Source organism: Emys orbicularis, chromosome 7, assembly GCF_028017835.1.
Source record: "Emys orbicularis isolate rEmyOrb1 chromosome 7, rEmyOrb1.hap1, whole genome shotgun sequence".
In the NCBI taxonomy this organism is placed as follows: domain Eukaryota; kingdom Metazoa; phylum Chordata; order Testudines; family Emydidae; genus Emys; species Emys orbicularis.
The window spans coordinates 42,388,662-42,413,446 of NC_088689.1; the positions used below are offsets into that span (position 1 = coordinate 42,388,662).

The following is a 24,785-nucleotide window of genomic DNA, read 5'->3' on the forward strand; positions in this document are numbered from 1 at the left end:
TTAAAGGGGTCTGGTTTTCAGAAAGTACTGAGCACACACCGTCAGAAAATCAGGCCCCTTTAAGATGTCTCAGGTTGGCCACCCAGAAACGGAGGCACCCAGAATCACTAGTGACTTTTGAAAATTTAGGCCTAAATCTATAAAATAATAAAATCAGCCAGGGATATATCTTCCTTCAAAGAGTGGTACATTTGGGGGCCTAACTGGGTTGACTGTTCCCTTAATGAGTGGCTTCAGCACTCCTTGGCCAATAGGATGGTTAGAAAGTCATGAGTTCACACTACATGATCAAAGAGGAGGAGCTGGCTTGCAAAGGTGAGAAGCCCATCTCCAAACACAGCCTTCTTCAATAATAGTGTAGGGAGTACAGGAGACTATAGGGAAGGCAAAGATCTCTGTGTTAAATGTTCTATTTTTAAAGTAGTGAAGTAAGGAAAAGCCCAAGAAATGATATTTGTGTAACAGGTGGGCTTTGTCATTAAATCAATCCTATATAATGTTGAATGGTCAGTGGATGTTTCCATGAGAAAAGCACAATTTTCATAGCCAGGAAGAATATTTAAAGAGAAATGGTATTTTAGGCCATTGTTACGATCCTAGAACAACTAAATATACCTATTTTCCTGGGGAAAAACTTGTTTCCAAAAGCATTAAGCAGCTAATAAAACTGAAGTGGGGCAGGAAATTTGGTGGAGTACAAGCAAGCCAGGTTGGCTAATGCCACAATGAATACAACTGTACACAAATATGAAGGGAATCAAATGACACAGTCAGCTTGGAAGGGCCCCAGATTTGCCTTTCCTGTCCCTTCTAAATATGTCTCCCAAGTCCAGTCATTTGTTTGTACTTCTTGTAAAACAGTGCTTTTCAATGCACTTAAAAAAAAATTCCAGTAGCCTAGTACTGATGTATAATCCAGTATGTACAGCCCCAGCACTCATAGGCAATATTATAGAAACAAACCAGTATGCTCAGCCTGGTACTCACAGGCATTCATACAATAATAAGCCAGTGTGGACAGCCCATCATTCATGGGCAAGCCTGCAGGAACAAATTAGCATACATGTGCATGATGGAGGCCAACAACTTTCATAACATGACAGTGTTAAGTTTCAAACTCCTGAAGGAGCCTGTTGATTAATAACGAGGGAAAAAAACTTTTAAAACTGTGAAAGATATTTAGTCCTGCTGCTGAGTCTCCAAGGGCACTGTGATGTGTGTGTTGTGAAAGAACTTGTTTCTTGGTCACTGGATGAAGTAAAAGTGATATGATATAAGGACTTGGTGACCGCTAGACCATGGTACTTGATTTTGCTAAAACTAGGCATCTCTCAGTGTGTGATTTCCTTTTGATTGCCTAAGGTCCTAGCCAGCTGGAGTTTCAGTGCATAACTGATTTGGTCAATTTCAAGGTAAATTTAATGGACGCTTAATGCTAATTAAGAACATGTGGTCGCCAGAAAACATTTCTAATAACATTTGTTATTTCATACATTTTTTCCTTGTCTGGGAGGTATTACTAGTCGTAATACTTTGTATTCATAAAGTGGTTTTAATCCAATGTTCTCAAAAGGCTTCATGGCCAAGGATGATGATCCTCTTGTAGCTGTGAGTGGAGTTAATATGTTTGGTAGAATGGCTGATTTCCCTCTTTGTCCTCATCTTCTCTTCTTTGGGGAGGGCCCTGGAGGGTTGCTAGAGTTTGAAAGCAGGAGTGCATGATAGATGATGGATCCCAGGGTGTGGATGAGTTAAATAGAAACACTTGTAACTGATCAAAAGAAAAGGGATTTTGTAACCACATAAGGAGCTTAGTTTGAAATTGTTTTTTTCATTCATTCCTCTTTTCCATCAAGAAGGAGAAGTTGAGGGACCTTTTATGACAGCCGGTGGTCAAGGGTCAAAAGAAATTAAACAGCTAAAAGATGCCCACTCAGTCTGTCTTCTCTGATAGATTGTCAATCAGTTTTGCAAAACAAATTTGATTTGAATAGATACCTCTCTTGAGTCTCCCAAGGAAAGTACTGCTACTTGGACTGATGGAAGGGTTGCAGACGAAGGCCCTTCATGGAGAGTGATGAGTTGTTCCTATACACGTTACTGTAAGGGGAATAAAGGGGCATGGAAAACAAAGGGAAATTATTATTTGTATTGCAGTAGCACCTAAGGGCACCAGTTAAGGATTGGGGCTACATTATACTAGGCACCCTACAGACACATAGTAGGACAGTCCCTGCCCCAAAGAACTTGCGATTTAGGTTATGACAAGATGCAAAATGTGAATGATACAAAGATGCTGTCCAAGGCAAGACAGCAGTAAAGTGAGTACGTCATTGTACAAGAGGAACTAACCAGCTGTATTGTAGACATGACAGTAAAGGTATTTTTAAGGAGATACTTGAAGGAGATAAGGTGGAGGCTTTGTGGATCTTTTCAGGGAGTTTTTCCCACTCATAAGGAGTGGCATCAGAGGAAACATGGAGGTGTTTGAGAAAGCAACATACTGGCAGATGACAAAGGCTAGTATGTTGGTAAAGAACAGGTGGAAGTTGACATTATGGTAAAATGCATCAAATGGATAGGGCAGGGCTTAATTGTAAAGGGCTACAGATGGAGATAGCAAGCTTGCCCTTCATGTGGTGGAGAAGGGGGAGCCAATGGAGGATACAAGGAGGGGAAATCTGCCCTATTGGGACTGAAATGGGAATTTCTGCACAGTTTTGAGTGAAGAACTCTAAATATTGGAAAGGCGTTTAAAATGGTTTTGAGAAGTATCTAAGGGATCTAAGGCAGTATCATAAGGATTATTCCAATCTTTAGGGGTTAGTATGTTTTTCTAAATTATCATGGAACATAAGACAGTGTTTTGGAGTAGAAACAACTGAATATGTCACTAAATTTCTCTCTTTGTTGATGTGCATTTTATAGGGTTACCATATTTCAGCAAGCAAAAAAGAGGATGGGAGGAGCCCCGCCCCCGTTCTGCCCTAGCCCCGCCCCCATCCTGCCCTAGCCCCGCCCCTTCCACTCCCTCCCACTTCCCGCCCCCCTCAGAACCCTCAACCCTCCCCCTGCTCCTTGTCCCCTGACTGCCCCCTCCTGGGACCCCTGCCCCTAACTGCCCCCCAGGACTCCACCCCCTACCTAAGCCTCCCTGCTCCTTGTTCCCTGACTGCCCCCTCCTGAAACCCTCCCCCCATCCTAACTGGCCCCCTAGGACTCTACCCCCTACCTGTACTCTGACTGCCCCAACCCTTATCCACACCCCCACCCCAGACAGACCCCCGGGACTCCCATGCCCCATCCAACCACTCCCCACCCCCTGATAGCCCCCCCCCGAACTCCCGACCCCATCTAAACCCCTCTGCTCCCTGTCCCCTGACTGCTCCGATCCCTCTCCCCACCCCTGCCCCCTGACAGCCTCCCCCCAGAACTCCCAAATACCCCCCCGTTCCTTGTCCCCTGACTACCCCTCCTGGGACCCCTGCTCCCAACTGCCCTCCAGAACCCCACCCCCTATTTATGTACAGGCGTGACTACCTGCCCTTTCCTGGTTATTATACGCGGCCAGTCCGCATCCACATCCAGTAATTAAATAAACTAATAATTTAAATTGGAATTTCATCCATTAATAAGTATTTATTATATAATTAAAACCATTCTATTGAAGGACAGATATTAAATAACACTAAATAAATTAATGTTCAAAACAATATTAAAAATTTGAAAATTTAGAGCATGGAAACCAAAATAGCTAAAATTTAGTTTTGGCAAGATACACGGAATGGAAACTCCGGGATCTTTACCTGTCACTGAATATAGCCATCATACCAATAGTGGAATATAAAACAAGTCTACATATACTCTCCTTAAAATTTTTACTTCTGTCCATTCCCAATAATTGTAACAAATCATTATTACCTTCACTCCACTTGCCACGCGCCCCAAGCACAAAACCAAAGAAGTGAATATTTTTACCTCCCGTTAAGTTTTTAATTTCTTCCTCTAACTCAAGATAATAAGCCACCTTCTCACTGTGGGCTTGTTCCAAACTTCCGGCATTATCCTCCCATCGCACTGTAACATCAACCACCACTGCTGTATCTCCTTTTATAAATATAATATCCGGCTTTCTTAACTCTCCCTTACTATTTCTCAAATGGGGCTCTATCATTGCCTTCCACCCTAATTTACCAACCTTATCTACAACTGCAGACACTACTCTATTATGCCTTTTTATCCTAGCATTCTTAGTCTTATAACATTGTCCTGAGATATGGGGAACAGTCTCCCGCACTTTACCGCACCATCTACAAAGAGCATTCATACCTCCTCTTCCTCTTGCTAATGTCTCCCTAGTAGGATAAATATTTGCCCTAAGCTGCAATGCTGCGATATACGCTGACAATTTAACTTTACTAGAGTTTCTAAAAATCGAATTACTAATTAAATCATTTTAAAAATATTTTATCCCTATTCCCTGACATCTCAGTTCCGACCATCTTAAAAATTCCTCTTCCCTCCATTTCTTGGGATGAGATGTTACTGCACTAAATGACAATATTTTATCCACAAGATTTTCTCCTGCATATAGATAAGATAGGTCCATCCAATCATCTCTCGAGACAATATGTCTCCTCCATTTACGAATTAACATATTTGGGATTTGCACACTAAACTTAGTGAGAGCTAAACCACCATCCCTACCTCTAGAATAAAATATCCCATCTGTGGTACACTGAGGTAAATGTAAAATCTCTTTAACTATTTTTCTAACTAACACATCAAGATCGTCTAAAAGATTAAAAGGGGGTTCTATTAAAAGAAGATTATAAAATAGCTTCGGTAAAATATATGTCTGTAAAATTAATATTTTTTGGGCCGGTTTTAATGGGGCATTAATTAAATTCTCACTCCAATCTTTCAATTTTTCTTTAAGTACCGGTCCCCCTACACCTATCCAGGGATCTATTCTAGCTCCTAAATATTTTTCAAAATCCCCTGGTTGAACATATTCAATCTCCTCTGACCCTATCTGCCAATTATCCTTAGGATTAACTACATAGGTTTTATGTTTAGTTAAAATATGAAAGCCTTTCGTTTTCTTCACATTAACAGAGAGATTAGTATTTTTACAAAACTCCTCTAAGATACCCAAATTTTTAATCATTCCTTTATATGAGCTACTTAAAATTGCCACATCATCGGCAAAAGCCAATGACGTGACACCATTGCCCTTAACATAAAAACCACTTCCTTCTACTTCTAATCTAGTTAAAAGGGGATCCATAGCAATATTAAACAAAATTGGGGACAACGGGTCACCCTGCTTGACCCCCCTCCTAATTAAAATAGACTCAGTAACTTCATCACCCACCCATACCCTAGTTGTGCAATTATCATAAAGGTCCCTAATAATATCTATAAAATGTTCATCTATACCAAATCTTCTCAACCCGGCTATTATATGTCCGTGTCCCACAGAATCAAAAGCTTTAGCCAGATCTACGAACACTATTGCAATTTCATTCCCATTTCGTTTAGCCCCTTTAATCAAATTATCTAATATAGCAATATTTTCCTCACACCCAGGGGCGGATATAAACCCTTTTTGTCTACTACATATCTTAACTGTTTCCACCAGTCTTTTTGCTAATATTTTGGTATAGATTCTAATCCAAACTGACCCAATTGTCAATGGTCTCCAAGATGTTAACTTCTTCATTTCCTCCTCATCTTGTGTCTTTGGTATTAAAATTGTTCTATTTTTCTTAAATTCATCTGGTACCTGTCTATTTAGAAACCATATATTAAAATTTTTTGTAAGTATTAAGGAGTCTAAATTAAAAATATCCCACAAATTGCTCACTTTTACTTTATCTGGGCCAGGAGCACTATCTTTTCTTATTTCAATAAAGCTATTCTAATCTCATCCACAGAGATCGGACTCATTAATATATCATTATCCCCATTCTCTGTGGATGATGGCCACCCTATCATATTACCATGTCCAATTGTTCCCAAAATATTCACATAGTATTCCTCAATTTCTTTCATAGGGATAGCACACTTAGCCTTATCTGGCTCTCCCATTATAATGCGAGTCAATCTTCTTCTATCCTTATCAAATAATTGTTGATAGAATTTATACTTAGCTTTCTTTGTAGCATATCTCCTAATTGCATTAAATTGCTTCCTTCTCCCCTCCTTTCTCATCTTCCCTTTTCCTTTATTCCTCAACTCTATTTGACTTTCATTTCTAGGGTCCTTTCCCTCTACTAATGAATAACATAATTTTTCCAACATTGCCCATCCGAGAGCTTTTGTTAAATCCTCCTTTAATAATCCTTCAATTTCCCCTAAACTATTTATTATTTCTCTTCCCTCCCTACTTTGTTTTCCCCGTTTACATATTTTCTCCACTAAATCCACTTCTGGATGTCCTTTTAGTGGGAAAATCCTCTCTCTTGGGGGCGGAATTTCTAATATATTTACTCTAATGTCCTCTACCTCAGTCACTTCCTCCCTATCTCCTGTTACCACTAACTTCTTCTTTGCTAATTCTTGTCTTTTATCTGATATTTGTTTATTCGTTTTGGTCCTCATCTCGCTCTCAATACATTTATTTATATTCCTTTTCCCAATATATTTCCTTTCCAACTGTATAAGCTGCGCAACCTCATCTTTGGTCCATATACGAGATCTAGTCGATCCCTCTTTGATCTTACTTTTAGCAGCCATATCTTCTTTTCTTTGCTCATTCCTCACAGCAGGGTGTCTATGTCTACAGTGTTGGCTCAATCCAGATCTAGTATGAAAACCAAGCCCACAGACCGAGCACGTATGGCTCTTCATTGGGGTATCCTCCTTCTTGGGTATGCACTTGGGGTAGTGGCAAGCTATATTATGATATTGAGAAGATTTTCCACATTTACTACATACAACTCGTATGGCTTTACTTTTATGAACCACATTAATGTGTTTGGCCCATTTACCAAATGTTGGTAATATCTGGGGACATATTGGACAATTAAAACTATCAACGGGATACTCTAAATAAAAAACCCCATCCTTCCACGAACTACTTTCTAATATATTTATATTACTACCAGTACTGTTAAGATCCTTATTACGATCCCTATTAAAATCAGTACTTGGTCTAAAACTATTTAATAAACTAGACCCATTAACTAAATGAGCATTAAGATATCCCGATTCACTAACATATGGATCATCAAATGTACTTAAATACTTAAAATCTGGATTAAAACTTTCCATAGTTAAATCATTAAAAGTGTCCCTTGTAAAAACCATCGGTAAGATAGATAAAATCTCCTCACCATGATCATCACAAACAGTCTCCTCTACCTCCTCTCCATGCTCCACTGGGAGGACTTGATTCTCACTCTCATGCTCATGAGACTTCATTATAGTCCACACCATTTTATCCATTGGTCCAGCGACCCTAATCACACCCCTAATATATTTAACACTGTCAGCCGGGGCATCAAAGCCAACAGCGGGGGCGTTATTAACCCGGTCCAGCGCCAATCCGGTATAAAAATATAAATTACTTTTTTCCATAGCTAAAAGATTTACCCTTCTCAGGGGGAAACTAACCCTTTCCAGGGGGAAACTAACCCGTACCTGGGGGAAACTTACCCTTTCCAGGGGGAAACTAACCCGTGCCTGGGGGAGACTACCCTTACCAGGGGGAATCTAACCCTTACCAGGGGGAGTCAACCCGTACCTGGGGGAGGCTACCCTTACCAGGGGGGCATCCATGTGGCACCATATGGGGCTGCCCAACCCCGTCCCACACCCCACTGAATGTGGGATGTGGGTTCGTCCTCCGCAATCCGCCTGGCTATCCAAGCCAGTTACCGACTCTCACCACGAGGAGGTAGCGGTTGGACTTGCAATCCAGAGGCTTTCCTCGAAGAGGGGTCCCAAACAGCATAATGTCGAGCTCTAACGGGCGTGTGAGAAAAGGCTCAGATCTTGGTAGGGGTTGCCCCTATTGACCGGGCTCACGCCCACCCCCACCTCACCGATAACCCATTCTCTCACTACCCTCAGGCAATGTTTCCGTCCAAGCCCGACAGCTGAGAGGGTCCAGAGACGCATGGAGAGCCATTAAGAGAGCCTCCCTGTTCCTTGTCCCCTAACTGCCCCCTCCTGAGACCCCCCACCCTAACTGCCCCCTCCTGAGACCCTACCCCCACCTGTACCCTGACTGCCCAAAACCTTATCCACACCCCCAGAAAGCCCCCCCTGAATACCACCCCCCCCGCTCCCTGTCTCTTGACTGCCCCCTCCAGAACCTCCCTGCCCCTTCTCCGACCCCCTGGCCCCCTTACCCTGCCGCTCAGACCAGCGTGCTGGGGAGGAGGAGCGGGGGAGGAGCTCCAGACTGCCGGTGCGAACTGCCGGCTGGTGATCTGCGAATGCAGGGAGGGAGGGAGGGAGTGAGCTCTGCTGCAGGGGGGAGGAGGGGCTCTCTCTGGCTGTCGGAGCCCCATGTAAGTGGCACCATCCGGCCGGCTGCCCTGTTAGCCGCGCGTGCTCTGCATGGGGGGGGGAAGTCCGGACATTTACAAATTCCCCCCGGAAGCTATTTTTAGCTCTAAAAGCCGGACATGTCCGGGGGAATCCGGACGAATGGTAACCCTAGCATTTTATTTTATTTTATTTTATTTTATTGCGCACACAGGTGTACTAGCCTCTTCAGAGAAAATTCACGGAAGACAGGTCCCAGCTCTAAAGAGCTTATGCCATAAGGGACCAATACTGCCACACTCATGGTTGAGTAATACCTTTCTGTGCAAGTAGTCTCATCAGTTAATTTCCAAATTCCATGAATATTGGCAAAAATGTCTCTGGCAATAACGTGAGGTCTGAGAAGGGTAGGCTAACGAATGTGCAAGGCTGTACCTTTGAATTTAAGGTCATAAGTAAAGTGAATTTGCTGACTTCAAATTATCTTGATTTCCATCACCAGCTGTCATTGTTGGTAGTTTATTAATTAAATACAGTATCCAAGTTTACTCTAGGAGTTGGCTGTTGCACATGAGACTTTTGCATTTTTTTCCTTTTTCTTTTTTTGCAGCGAGCAGTGATGCTCTAGTGTTAAAGAGTTTAATGCAAATTGCCTTGGTCCACACTATTATGGGGGTGGTCTTGTACTCTGGGGTTTCACTCCATGTCTGCATCTTCTCTTTAATGCACTCTTTTAGCAGTACCATGAATGTATATATATTTTCTTTCTTTCTTTCCTTTTCCCCTTTCTGTTTTGTGCATTCTAGGCTGGCCTGATTCGGACAGACAGTAGTGAGTTTTTCATTGAGCCTTTGGAGAAGGGGCAGCAGGAGAAGGAAGAGAATGGGAGGGCACATGTGGTCTACCGCAGATCTGCCATCAGACAGGAAAGAGCAGAATCACACAAGGATCTTCATAATGAAGGTAGGACTCTGTGTGTGTGTGTGTGTGTGTGTGTGCATGCGTGTGTGTGTGTGTGTGTGTGTGCGCGTGGGTGTGTGTGTGTGACTGTTTACTACATGCTGCATGCACATGCTTCATTAGCTCTGGCTGAGCTGCGCTAGGGCACGAAATCTGATTGATAATGGGAGCTTTCAGCAACTTTTGTGTTTCCCTGAACCAGGTGTATATTTGTCCATGGTGCTTCTTAGAGTACCTGCGCTGCTCTAGATTATGCTTGGCTACCCACAGCTCCCACGGAGCTTTCTGGCGGTTGACAATCACTGCTAGCCATGCTGTTTGCTCAGCCATGATACCTGTGCTGGGAAGTGGGAGGAATCCTGGTGAGAATCCTTTGGAGCTCAGTTAAGCTTAATGGCCTCTTTATGCCCTAAAGCACCAGAGAATTTGGCAGCTAGAATCTCCTAAATCCAGTGAAAGTACCTTGGGATGAATCGACTCCATAATTTTGTTCCAGTGAATGGAAATGATTTGTGTTTTATCTGTAGAAAAATAAAAATGCAGGTGACTGGGTGCAGAGAAAACCCCAAGTCTCCTCTCCCTGGATAAACATTGAAATGGAGAAGTCTGCTGTCACTGAGTTCATTTATTCTCTTCAGTATGATAGGGCATGCTTTTGAATTCTGTACTGGTTTCAATGCAATTAAAGATCTGGTACTTGGTCATAATGCCGTAAGGATGCCTTTATTGGAAGACCAGTTTTAAGAAACCAGTAATGATAATAGTAATACTTTGCATTTCTATAATACCTGAAACTCTCAGGGTGCTTCATGAACAGTAACTGGTTAAGCCTCACAGTACTCCTGTAAAGTAGGTTTTGTTACCAAGACAGTTAAGTGACTTTCTCAAGGACACATGGGGTCATTGTCAGAGATGGGATTAGAAATTAGGTCTCCTGATTTCCAGTCCTTCTAAGCACTACTCCCCCTGGATCCCTGTATCTCAGTGTGTCAGTGGAGCTGGTGTCTGGGGATAACAAAGCTTATCTGGTTCATGGGTGTAATCAGTCTCACTTTCATTCAGTTATATTTGCAAAACTGGTGAGAGATCCCTGTAACTGCCTGGAGCCCAGACTAGATCACGCTAGCCTCCAATATCGATAGATCACCATTTACCCTCAAAAAGAACAGGAGTACTTGTGGCATCTTAGAGACTTAGGCTTCGTCTACACTTACCCCCCAAGTCGAAGTAAGGTACGCAAATTCAGCTACGTGAATAACGTAGCTGAATTCGACATACCTTACTTCGAACTTACCGCGGTTCAGACGCGGTCCACACGCGGCAGGCAGGCTCCCCCGTCGACTCCGCGGTACTCCTCTCGTCTAGCTGGAGTACCGCAGTCGACGGCGAGCGCTTCCTGGTTCGATTTATCGCGTCCACACCAGACGCGATAAATCGAACCCGGAACTTCGATTGCCAGCCGTCGAACTACCGCGGTAGTGTAGACATACCCTAACAAATTTATTTGAGCATAAGCTTTTGTGGGCTACAGCCCACTTTATCAGATACATAGAATGGAACATTTAGTGAGGAGATATATATACATACAGAGAACATGAAAAGGTGGGAGTTCCCCTACCAACTCTAAGAGGCTAATTAATTAAGATGAGCTATTGTCAGCAGGAGAAAAAAAACTTTTGTAGTGATAATTAAGATAGCCTATTTAAGACAGTTTGACAAGAAGGTGTGAGGATACTTAACATGGGGAAATAGATTCAATGTGTGTAATGGCTCAGCCATTCCCAGTCTCTATTTAAGCCTAAATTGATAGTATCTAGTTTGCATATTAATTCAAGTTCAGCAGTTTCTCGCTGGAGTCTGTTTTTGAAGCTTTTCTGTTGCAAAATTGCCACCTTTAAATCTATTACTGAGTGGCCAGAGAGGTTGAAGTGTTCTCCTACTGGTTTTTGAATGTTATGATTCCTGATGTCAGATTTGTGTCCATTTATTTTTTTGCATAGAGACTGTCCGGTTTGGCAGAGGGGCATTGCTGGCACATGATGGCATGTATCACATTGGTAGATGTGTAGGTGAACGAGCCCGTGATGGCATGGCTGATGTGATTAGGTCCTATGATGGTGTCACTTGAATAGATATGTGGACAGAGTTGGCATCGGGCTTTGTTGCAAGGATAGGTTCCTGGGATTCCTGGGTTCCTGGGTTCAAGAATCATAACAGTCAAAAACCAGTAGGCAACTATCTTCTTGGCAGATTTACATTCAGCATTGATTACTGTTAGGGGGTCCAATGAGAGTTAATGCCTTAGAGTTTGAAGTGAGGCTAAGGTACTAGTTAGGTTTAGTGTTTTCTGTAGGTTTTTCCTTTAAGTAAAATAATTGGATGGTTTGGTCTGTTGTCCAGAGAATCCATAATTGCAACATTTGGAACTGATTCAAATTTCAATTTTTTCTCCCCCTTCCCTCCTAGCGGCAACAGGAAAAGGTGAGACTTATCTTTAAAATAAATTGATTTTGCTGTCAGCCACTTCTTCCCCTAGCACTGAGATAAAGGGACGAGGCCAAGAAGAATAGATAAAATAGACAATCTCACATCTTATGAGCTAAAGCACCGGAGTAAAATGGAGTTGGGATAAGGGTGAATTGAGGTTAGAATGGCTGGTTCTGTTTGTAATTTTGCAACTTTTTTGATTTGAAGACAGATGTGTAGATGCAGGTTTTTGTTTTAATTGAATATACTTAGTGAAATTAGGTGTTGATTTTTTCTGGATGTAAATAACAATCCCTAAATCTTCCTTTTCCTGAACTTTTGTCCTGTGTCTTGTCTTCTGTGTGTTTGTCTTTTCTTTTTTAGATTGTTAGGTCTTTTGGGCATGAGGCGTGACTTATTTATAGCCCTGAGCCGGTAGACACTTAAGCATGTGCTTAACTTGACACACATGAATAGTCTTGCTGACTTCTTTACTTGCATGCATAAGGTTAAGTGCGTGCAGAAGTTTTTTTATAGGATCAGGACCAAAGTTTGTAAAGCACTGGCACTTTGTATGTGTTTGAGTAAGAATTAACATTCTTTAGCATTATCTCCTTCTTGTAACATCATACTCATTTCCACAGCTAAAAGTTGTGTTGTTATAAACACAGCATGGAATGGAGGCAGGAGCAAATAAATCTTAACAAAGAAAAGATCCTATTAGCAAGCCTATGTACTTCAGTAGTAAAGAAGGAGGTGAAGAAACACACCAAAAATGCAGCACATACTGGGAGCAGAATTACCTCTAAAGAGAATGGGATTTTAAAAGTCTTCCATGTGATGTCAGCTGCTCTTTAAGATTAAGTATATCTCATAACATTTTTTTTTGCAAAGAGTCATGAAGCAATAGGGGCAAAGAAAAGGTGATGAATGACTTATTGGGACTGTTGGTTGGAGATGGAGCCTTTCATGTTTGTTACTAGTTCTTGTTTAGAGGAGGCTGGAGGATTGGAATGCTCAGGTGATGATGATGCCATCCAGAAATCACTCTTTCCTGTGTGGATTCAATCAGTCTGATTCCATTACCCTGCACCTTGTCTTATCATTTACACTACTGCAAAGTGGATGTAAATCACTACCCCATCAGAATGGGAATAAGTTACCCCCACTTTGCACTAGTAATAGCGCAGGGTGCAGAGGAAGGGGGAATCAGGCCCTGCAAGTCACCATCACTTGTTGGCTATGTGGTGGGTAATCAAAGCTGCCAGTCAGACACCTTTCATGAGCACTACATTCACTTTAAAAAGAAAGGCTTTGCCATAGGAAGAGTGAATACATTACCTGAGGCAAAGCCCACTGGCTGTGTTTACTTACTTGCGCTCTTGTTGGGTCTTTCCCATCTGTCTGCACATTCTATGCTGTAACCAGGCACCTGGCCAATGAGGACATCATGTAAGAGTGGATCGACAACTCTGGCGCAAATGTGTGATGTGTCTGTCAAAGCTTGCTCTGTAGAAAGGAGAGAGGGTAAAAATAGAGAAGGAATTTCTTGAAACATTGTGACTGGATAAGTTATTTTAAAGGTGGTAGGATGGGGGTGTGGGGCCAAAGTCTGAGTTGTGGTGAGAGCTTAGCTTTTTGCTTTGCTATATTTAATGTTCTTGACCAATGTTAAACACAGTTTCACAGCTTGGGCCTCACAGTCTTCATCCATCTGCTTGAAAACGACCCCCTCGTTGGCAAATACAGAAATTCCTGCAAGATGTGCTGTGCGGAGATCAGAGCTCTTACACCAGAAGAGAGAGATGCTTTATGTGACTCACTGTTTGGAGCAATGGAATTCTCTTAATGTCATCCAGCTTTATTTAGCTAGATGACATGCTCCCAAATAGGGCACAAGTATCAAAGAATCACGTGGCTATCAAGAGGCTTGGGGGTGGAGAGGTTGCCCAGCTACCCCATAAGTTATTATTGTCTTCAGAGAACCCTTAAAACTCATTTTGGGGGCACTTACTCAGATTTTTGGCTTGAGTGGCGAATTTAGTGTTGAATTTAGTGAGTAGTGGGATTGATAATGTTCCTGCTTCCCATGATGTTAGTATCCTTGGAAGTCATCTCCCTTTGATGTCTAGTCTTGTACCTTTCACCACCATGATAGTCACTTTTAAAATAAAACATGCTCCAAGTCCTTAACTCATCCTTTCTGGTTTTGGCAATGCCTGCTCTCAGTAGCCACTAAAGGTGCTGCTTCCAGAAATGACATCTGATGGATTTTGGCTCAGCTCCTCAAAGGTATTTAGCTGCCTGTTTCCTATGCCTTTGGGGATCTGGGTCTTAACTTTCTGTTTCCTTTTGTCTCCCTTTGATCACTCTTCTCATCTCCTTTCGCTTTCCTGCGTTTTCCTATATATCTTGCCTGTCTATGGTCCTTCTTATGTGTATTGTACAACTCCTAGCACAATGGGGCCCCAATCCTGGATACAAACACTGAACAGTAATAGTGAAGGTGAAGATGCATTCTTATTTCTGTCATTAGAGATTTTAAGCAAGATAGTAGCCAAAAAATGTTCAGAATGTTGGACTTGCTGTTTTCCCATCAGGGAGATGATAACATTTCACTGCAGAAATAGAAAGCATCTGAAATAGCCACTTGTTCTATGGTTATTGGCAGAGGTGGGGAGAGAGTAGGCACAGTGTGGGGTCTCAAGGTGTATGCAGACATGGGGAGTGACATTCCTCTTGGCACCCAGGATGAGTAGTCCTTTGGGCTTGGAGAAGTCATGACTGCCAGAGAAAGCTGACATTAGAAATGGCTGGTTCTGGGCCTTGGAGCCAAAACTGCATTCCAGTTCCCCAGTGAATAAAAACTGGAGCACACATGCACCTTCTCCTTAAATGGAATAAAAGACCAGACACTGCAGCTTTGTTGCTAAACAGCCACCAGACACTTCTTTATTCCTCAGGCTGACAAAACCGTGTCTTTCCTCTCCCTCTCTATACCAGTTCATAAGCCGACCCCCTTCTCTGGTGCTTCCCTTTTTTACTAAAAGAATTCGGCTTATGAACGAGTATATATGGTAACTATTAGAACCAGGAAACATTGCTAAAGCCACATTGTTCTGCATGAAGCAGCCTTGAAATCGCTCACCATTTCCTCTTTCCTCTCACCCCTTCAGTTCCAAGCTTCAGTGTGGGTGAGCTCCCAAACTCACTGGACCTGATTGAAGACCGGCTCGGTGAAGTGGACAGGAAGAGACGCCACGCCAAGAAGGATGACTACAACATTGAGGTCTTGCTGGCAGTGGACGATACAGTTGTGCGGTTCCATGGGAAGGAACACGTCCAGAATTATGTCCTCACACTCATGAACATAGTGAGGTTTTCTTTTCTTTTGTTGTTTATAAAGCACTGGTCCTAAAAGGGATGTGGGAGGTTGCGGGGATTGAGTGGATGCAAATAGAAATTGGTAGTGATAATTACTATTGAAAGCATTGCTTTGTTTACATACACAGTGTGTATGATTTCATATAGTGGCAATTCTATAGCCAGTTTATTCACTAGCAGTTTGGCTGAGTTCTGAATATGAATAAGTCAAGTAATCCAGGTATATTTCGGTGTGCCTTTGGAAGAGAGATGGATTTGCCTGATGAAGGCTGTTGGTTCTCCTTTCTGGACTTTTAAGAGGAATTTTCACACTGGGGTCAGACAGGAGACAGAAGGGGCCTGTGTACAAAAGACAGTTTTATTTTTAGTGTAATTTTCCCCTCATTCTTGGATATTTGGATCAGAGTTCAGGGTGCCCTCCTAGCTGTAGGGTGTCCTGTAGTGAAGCCCTTATGCCCTGTTTTGCCATCACAGTCTTCTGACACAAAACTTATTGTGATGTTCCAAATCTATTGTTCTGAAAAACAAGCTTTGAGAACGGTTGTCTTTGACACTTAACAAATGTAGCTGAAATGATGAAAAGTGGATATGCGGCAAAAATGGTTTTATACTCGTCTCTGTGACTGTCTCAACCACTGCAAAATGGCATACTACTGGGGCATGGATCAGTGTTCACGTGGCACTCCCCGTCAGTACCCAGCCCAGGCCGGGGAAGCCATTGATTCAACCAGCAGACCAAACTCAGTGATGAATTCTGGTCACGTGCCAGCTGTGGCATGTTGCACATACGCTAAAAAGACTGTATAGTGTCCTCCATAATGTTACTAGTCTGTATTGATTGGTGGTTGTGGTTTTCTTAATTCACCGTAACCCAGTTGTGCTATTGCACCATCAAGCTGTATGTGCATTGTCAGTTTTGTCACTGCAGAGTGTCTCAAAACTGCTTCCTAATCTGTGCCTCTTTTGTTCCTGGGAGTCCCAGGAAGGGGAAGTAGGCAGTGTTTGTTGCTATCTGGCTGGGTTTAAGTGTCTCACTCAGTTGTTTTATTTAAGGGGTGAAGATTTTTCTTTCTCTTCCCCATATGTGAGTCTAGATCTGGAAGACAGCTTTGGAGCTGCAGTATATGAGAGAGTGCAGACAAGGCATAGTTATGAGAGAGAGCTCAAGTGAACTATCCCTTTACTACAGTGGTTCCCAACCTTTTCTCTGCCATGGCACATCTTGCTACCTTTAATTATTTTGAGGCACACCACCATATTAAAGTCTAACATCATTAGCTGTATTGTACAGATTGTGACAAATATTTTCAGCCGACTCACACATGCACATCAACAAGATGTCAAATAAAAAAATAATTGTTTTATTATATGATGAACAACAAATACTACAAAAGTTGTGCCAATCAAGAAACGTCAACTAGTGATATTATTATGCATCAAGACTTACGGTATTACCTTTTCATCTTTGAGCCACTTCTTCTTTTGTATGGCTTTGGAAGTGAGCAACATCAAAAGCCAAACTCCAGAGATTGCAAGCCTAGCACCACCTGACATGGAATGGAACTCTGAAATGCTACCCTGAATTCGATGCACACGGTGATTCACAGTCTGTGATGAATGACCATAAGTTATATACAAGAATTAAAAATAAATAACAAAAAACTTTGAACGAGACACCTGAGCTTGTCTTGATGCGCAGAGTCATTTAACCCTGGGAGGAAATGTTATCAGTGCCACTCTGAGCTCTTGCTTCACTGACCTCAACTGCTCTCTTTGGTTGTTCTTGATGTAAGTCAGGCTTGAAAAATTTAACTTGCACAGGTTGAAAAGGGCAACAGAATGGAGATACTATGGTCAGAGATTACAGGATATTCTCCTCCCACCTTCAACCAGAAAGAGTCCCACGGCATATCATGAAGCTTTATTTTCAAAATGTGATCCATCCTTAATTCAGCAAGCTGACCTTGAGCCGTTATTGTAACATTCTTAGCGCTTTGCATTGCAGAGGAACTGTAAGGATCTCGGACCAGTCAAAATCTTCTCTATTAATTGAAGGAAAATATGAACTGAATTTTAATTCCAGACTTTCCAAATGCTCAGAAACAACACTGACCAAAATATTGCCAGCAGGATCTGCTGCATTTGCCAAGGGGAACATTTCTATTGTTCCTTTTGCTACTTTTTCATGCCAGAGGGCTAACTTAGACCTAAACCCATGCAGTTTATCCATGTTGGAGAGAAGATGCTCATTTCTACCTTGCATTTTCCTGTTCAGCTCATTGAGGTGGCAGAATGTATCAGACAGGTAGGCAAGCTTTGCACACCATGCCACATAAGCGATCAAGTCCGTGTACATTGATTTCTCCGAAGTTAGGACCATTATGATCTCCTCTCTCAGGTCAGACAAGCATGAGAGAACTTTTCCATGGGAAAACCAGTGTACTTCAGTGTAGAAAAGTAAACTCTGGTGCTCTGCTTCTGTTTCCTTACACAGCAAGGAGAAAATGCGTGATATTTAGGCCCGCGATTTTATAAAGTTCATTAGTTTTACTGCTCCATCTAACACTGAAGACATTTCTTCTGGCAGTGTTTTGGTGACGAGAACTTCATGGTGCAGGAAACAACGCATCATCAACACATCTGGGTTTTGTTCCCTGGCCTTGCTTACAAACCCCTTCACTTTGCCAGTCATGCAGGTTGCCCCATTGGCACAAACACTGATACAATTTTTCCAGTGAAGTTCTCCTTCCTCAAGGTAGGCTGTTGTCACACTGAATATATCCTCTCCAGTCACGTGACCTGGCAGTTCTTTGCAAAATAAAAAAATTTCTTTGATACTATCTCCGTCAACTTATCTTATGTTAGCCAAGAGTTGAGCATGGCCACTGATACCTGTTGATTCGTCAAGCTGCAATGCAAATTTTCCACTTGGTTTTAATTTTTCTTCGAGCACCATCTCAATATCACCTGACATCATCAATGCGGTGACTTATCTTGTTATCTGAAAGGGGAACTTTTTCAATTTCCTTGACTGCATGTGCACCTAACATTACTCTCACGATTTCTTTGCATGCTGGTAAAATTAATGTCTCTCCGATTGTATGTGGCTTTTTTGTAGGGTTACCATATTTAAGCATTAAAAAAAGAGGACACTCCACGGGTCCTGGCCCCGCCCCTTTCCCCACCCCTTCCCTGCCCCGGCCCCGCCCCAACTCCGCCCCTTCCTCAAAGTCCCCGCCCCAACTCCGCCCCCTCCCCTGAGCGCCCCGCATTCCCCCTCCTCCCTCCCAGCCACGCGAAACAGCTGCCTGAGCGCTACCGGCTTCACGGTTTGCCGGGCAGCCCCCAGACCTCCAGACCCTGCGCCCCCGGCCGGGCGCTTCCCCAACACAGCCGGAGCCCGGAGGATACTCCTCTCTCCTCTCCAGTCACACCCCTGCCCTCTCTCCAAACCTCCCGGTGGCCTCACCCAGTTAAGAGCAACAAGAGTGCAACGCAGGTGGCAGTTGGGGCTGGGGGAAGAAAACTTTTGCTGCAGCAGAAAGGCACTGGGAGCACCTTTGCCCAGCTGCAAACTGCCGAGTGACACCCGATGCGAAGGGCCAGAGACCAGCCAGATCCACCAGCCCAGCCCCGCTTTCTGCACGTTGTCCAAGACCCGGCGCTGCATCGCCCCCTGGTCTGCATCCCGCCCCCCGCCGCGGTGCTGGGTCTACTCATGCTGCTGTTGTGGCCCGACCAGTGCACCATGGCTTGGTTGTGCGCCGAGTCCCCGGTCAGCGCGAAGGTGCTGCTGCTCAGCTTCAGCTCCTCCAGCCTGAAGCGGGCGGCTTTGCCCTGCGGCTGCTCGGGGGATGCTCCTGCCGCCTCCCTGCCCTGCTGGTCCCGCTCCGCCGGGACCCCCCTGGCTCTCCTTCGCTCCACCTGGCTCCTTCTCAGCTGGCTGCCGCGGGGCGCACGCCCAGCCGGGGTCCGCTCTTTGCCTCGCCGGCCCGGCAGGGCGGGCGCAGTCCCCCGGGGGGGGAGCTCGGGGCAGACCGGGGCCAGCGGAGCGCGCTGGGGATGCGCTGGGGTCGGGCTGGCCGGTCGGTTTCTCCTGGCTGGGAGCAGCCGAGGAGGTCACTTCCCCGCCAGGAACCACCTTGCCTCTTCCCCGCGGCCCAGCCACCCGGGCATGAATAATAATCCCCACGGCGGCTGAGGCGGCTTCCCCGGGGCCAGGCAGGCGTGGCACGTTATCTCGGCCCCGCTGGTGCCAAAGGTGCAGAGGAATTGGACAAGCCAGGTCCCGGCAAGCAGAGCATACACGATCTCTGCCTTTGCTCCCGCCCCCACGCCTGGCTTTCCCATGATCATATGCCACCTCCCCAGACCTGCGTCCTGTTGAAAGTTCCGATCCTCCCCGCAACTCCTCTGAAAATGCAGAGACACAAACATGTCCCCTGGGGAATGAAGGAACAAACACTCCCCTCCCCAGCCACTTCAGTAATGCCGGCATTTTCCTGGACATGTTCGGCTTTTTGTCAATTCCCCCCGGACGGGGATTTGAGGACCAAAAAGCTGGACATGTCCGGGAAAATCCGGATGTATGGTAACCCTATTTTTTGCCTTTGCTACAAGTTCAGCAGCCATGTAGCTTGCTTCCAGTGCTTTGTCAGAAACAGTTGCACAGTCTATCATAAGTCATGCTTGCTTCTCATTCTGGTCCCTCAAATGTGTAAAACAAAGTGTGTCCTTCTTGGCAAGGGATGAATGTTTGCTTGTAAGGTGTTGTTTTAACTTATTTGGCCCCGTGGCATTGTTTGAGAGTTTCTCCCTGCACATGAGACAATGTGGAAGAGTGCAAGATGGTTCCCCATATTGAGGATAGCTCTCACAGAAGTGTCGGTTCACCACTTCCACTTTCTTAGTTTTAGGTTCAGCTTCATCACTGCAAGCAGATGTGAAATTGCTAAAATCTTTTTTCTTTAAATATTTGTCCATTTTGGGGTCATAAATTCAAAATTCACCACTGTAACTTTTGAGATTTGTAAGATTTGAAAAACGCACTAACCACCACTTGACTCCCGTAACGTCAAGTTCATATAACCATAGTGTAATGTTGCATCTATCCTAGGCCACTCTTAATTTTGTCTCATGAATATTTATGAGCCAATCCAGAATGAGGCTAGTAGGGTTAAAATCAAAACAACCATGGCGGCTAATGTTAGATCGTGATCTGTCTTTTGTGCCAGAATTAACATTTTCAACAGTGGAAACTAGTGTTAAAGCTAAATATAAGAACTCTGGACAAACGCATGCTCATTGGAGAAAGTGACCCGCACTTGAGAATAATATTTTGACAAGCAATTAATAATTAATCATTTCTTCTCATTCCCAAAATAGTCTTCCCAAGTGTGTGTAACTTTCTCCGCCATTTTAAAATGCAATGTAATTAATTATCATGCAATCCCGGGTCCGGCTCATTCTGGCTTTTACCCCAAGTCAAATGTAAATATAAAACTTAGGCTTGACTTGTATGTTTTTTTGTGTGCATCATCATCAAAGGCTCAATTCCGTGCATTGCATTCATCAGGGTACGTCATCTTTGTTTACTGTTTATCCCTCTTAACCTCACTTTGGGGAATGGAACGTGATGCATGCATAATATTTGAAAGGGGCCTCGTCCCGCAGAGGAAAAGTACAGAATGCAATCTGGCTCTGACACTAATTAAAATAAAAGGGAAGGGTTTTTTTTGTTCTCACATGTAGTTTTTCAGAAAATTCTGCCGCACACCTGTTTGGGCCTGATGGCACACTGGTTGGGAAACACTGCTCTACTGACACTGTCCTCATTGCAGGGAAATATTAGCAAGAATGGCATTGCTTTCTCTGCAAGTATATAAACAATTCATAGTTTTGCAGAACTCTTGACAGGCTGGAGCTGGGGGCTTATGACCTAAACAAAAAGCTCTGTATGAAAATCCCTATAGAGGCCTTGTGGATGATGGCTGCTGTCCAGAACACCTGTTTGACTAAGGGGCACTGAAGTTGGGTGGGTGGGTTGGGAGAAAGGGAGAGAACAAAAGTGTGGGGTTCATTCGAATTACCTTCTTCAGCAAAGACAGACTGAGAATGTCTTATTTGTTTTGGATGTTCCCACGAGGGATGGAGAGAGAGAAATGTCAAATCCTTTTGCACCTCCCTGAAAACTGTCCCCCAAATCCCAGGAAATGCTGTGAAAGCTGTTCTTCCAGAGTGAACAGAAAAGGGCCTATTGCTTTAGTTTTTTTAAATTATTGCTTCATGTTGACAAAGGATAAAATTTTCAGAGGCTCCTATGTCACTTAGGTGCTTTTGAAAATTGTGCTCAAAGAGCAGCTATTCATGATGAAAATCAGGAGCGTCTCCCTCATTTCGAAGCTCCTCTTTGGCAATCCTCAGCCCCTCTCCATCAGTTCTGAGTAGCCTCTCCTGGTTTCCCCCGAACCCTACTCCAGAGCTCCCCTCCTACTGACGTGTAAGAATTTTCCTTTAACCATTTATTAACAAAAAAGAAAGCAAAATGTGCATATTCCGAAAGAGCTGGTTGACCTGGAAGACCAGTATTTATTTTACTACTAATCGTTCAAAGTGTTTGCGCTGTTGAGCATTTGGCACCTAAATAGCTGCAAATATGAGCAGTCTTCACAAAGGTCTTTCTCTCTCTCTCCCTCCTCCTCCCTCAGTCTTCACTTCCCTTCCTCATTCTCTCCCTGGCTGAATGTCTCATGCTAGGACAGAGTAGATGCAGTGTCTGTGCACCAGATGGGGCCTGAAGAGAAATTCCTTCTAACCCTGTTGTCTTTCCTGCTTTCTCGTTCGCTGCTTTGGTGTCTGGAAGCTAGAGACGTGTATTCTGTGCTCAAAGCCCTATTTCTCATAACTGGGTGCCCAAGTGATGTCAGGTGGACCAGCTGAGATATGGAAACTGGAGAATGAAAACAGCTATTCTTCCTTTCATGCATTTTCCCTGCCTCCCTGTTTCAATTCTTTTCTGCAGGGTCATGGAAAGTGTTATGCAGGCATGACCAGTTCTGCAGTGACAAATCTATGAAGACTTTTTAAAATGTAGAAACCAAAACAGCATTAACTCGCATTGCAGCCGCTATGGTGCCAATCAGGCTGGGGGTAAATTATCAGTGTGAGATGTAAGGATTTACTTGTCTGTCTCCCATTAATGTCAGTGTGAGCCAATCAGCTAGCTAAATTCCTAACACACCTGCTAGCTATTTACCTCCTGAAGTCTGAATTTTAAGGCATATCAGTATAACAATAAAGAAATAGTAATGCTTCTTGGTAATTCTTTTCTGTTAATTGCAATAAACATAGTTCTGACATGGCTAGATTACTGTGAACCTACAGTACTATGCAGTTCCTTAAGCATTCCTAATTGGCATTATCATCCTCCATTGCTATCTTGCATTATTATTTAACACTGTTGCCATCCCCAAATATACAAGTGGGCTTAAAATTACAGAGAGTTTTAAATTTTAAAACAAAGTATGTGAAATTTTTCATTCTTGTGCATTCTCCTGATTTATTTATCAAGCACCAAGGGTTTGTTCAATGCTGCACAAGACACAAAGAAATATGAGGCTCCTGCCCCCAGCATTTAGAGCAGTGGGTCTCAAACTTTTTTACTGGTGACCCCTTTCACACAGCAAGCCTCTGAGTGGGACCCCCCCCATATAAATTAAACACACTTTTTAATATAGTTACCACCATTATAAATGCTGGAGGCAAGCAGGGTTTGGGGTGGAGGCTGACAGCTCGTGACCCCCCATGTAATAATCTCGCGATCCCCTGAGAGGTCCCGACCCCCAGTTTGAGAACCCCTGGCTTAGAGGGTAAATAGACAAAGATAAAACTCAAAAATCACTAAGAGCTCCTCAGCATGGTGGTAACTTAGGCCCTGATCCTGCAAACCCTTATGTACTTATTTAGCTTTACGCATGTGAATAATCCCATTGAGTTCAGTTTAGACTAAGTTTAGACTACTTGCATATGCAAAGAATGTGGTAAATGTTTGCAGGATCAGGGCCTTGGAGTGTTCACTATTATATCATTTTACTCTGTGTTAGTTTTTATTTCAGTAAAGGTTTGGGGCTGTGTTTTACAGGTATGGTTTATAGCATTATGAGCTTTATAGGGGAAATGAGTTTTTCAGAAAGAGACTTGAATAAAAAGAAGGCTAAGTATGAGGTGTACTGGACTAGAAAGGGTAGTCCAGGCATGTGGGGGAGGGGAACATGGAAGAAGGTGCGAAGATGAGAGTGAGAGAGAAGAAAACTAACAAAGCAGTGAAGCAGAGTGGTGAAAATCCAGTTCCTTCGTTACTTACCTGACAGAACCTGAGTTTGGGATTCCATTTCTCCCCAGTAGCAGTTGATGACAGAGCTGGGAATAGCTTGAGAAAGCTGGGTATCTGTGTTGTCTTCAGCTGTTGCGGAGGAAATCTTGAATCTTGATCATGGAATTTGATAGATTCAGCATATGTGGGAAGATGCGATTTCCAGATAATTCATGTAAGGTGTAATTGCCCATTCAAAGATCCTGTAACTGATCAGGGACTTTACATTGCTTACTACACTTTTATGAGAGCTCTGCATTTCAACTTTAAGCTAATAACATCCAGGTTCGCCTGAAAGTCCACATGCTTCTCACTGGATTTAAAGTGAGGATTCTATAATGAGATCTTCTTAAGCAACCCCCAAAGAGACCAGCAGAAGATGTTTACTTGTTCTTTAACAAAAGGTCAGACGGCTTTTAACTACTGCAAACACTGGAGCTACTTTAAAGTGGTGTCTTGAGAGGTTTGCTTAGTGGAGGTGGAGTCCTCACGGCAGCTTTCACGATTTTTTAAAATAACATTTTCAGTTAAAATGATCATTTTAGTTGGCTGAGTGCACTTCTCTTCCCAAAGAGACTAAAATATTTTTAATATTTCCCTGAAACCTTAAAAGCCAATTTATCAGGGGGCCCTTGACTTTGTCTCTGTTTGTGTGCTCAGTCATGGTAACAATTCTTTTGCTCTGTCACATCTGTAAAACAGTTTGCCTGTACAAATGGGTTTCATGTGCCTAAATCCTGTCATTTGCATGCACAAGAATTGAAAATGCAAGTAAGTTTCTTATCTGTTCAAGAACAGAGATTGGGGTGAGGCCCCTTAGAAAATTTGCCCCATTGATTTGTTTGTTAAATTGTTCTGAAATCAGGCGGGGAAGGGGTTACATGCTCTGACACCGGGCTCTCCCCACACTGCTGGTGTCACAGATGATGTCATTTTTTCAGCTTGGGGGACAGCATGGGAAGCTCAGAATTGTCAGTTTTAATCAAAAGCTTTATTTTCAAACACATTTCATGGTTTATACGCAGCGGGGAGTGCTTTTCACTGTGTGAATGTTCAGGATGCTATGCTGAGTGAAAGAGGGACAGCTGTCTTTTCAAATAAAGGG

At 43.4% G+C, this 24,785-nt stretch overlaps 1 protein-coding gene across 1 annotated transcript in view; it reads left to right on the forward strand.

Annotated features, from left to right (window-relative positions):
- The window catches only part of ADAMTS14 (ADAM metallopeptidase with thrombospondin type 1 motif 14), a 107,144-nt gene that overhangs the window by 15,736 nt on the left and 66,623 nt on the right, over nt 1-24,785 (forward strand). The window contains exons 3-4 of the mRNA XM_065407718.1: nt 9,306-9,462; nt 15,102-15,298. Coding sequence (XP_065263790.1) covers nt 9,306-9,462; nt 15,102-15,298 — 354 coding nt within the window. The remainder of the gene's footprint in view (nt 1-9,305; nt 9,463-15,101; nt 15,299-24,785) is intronic.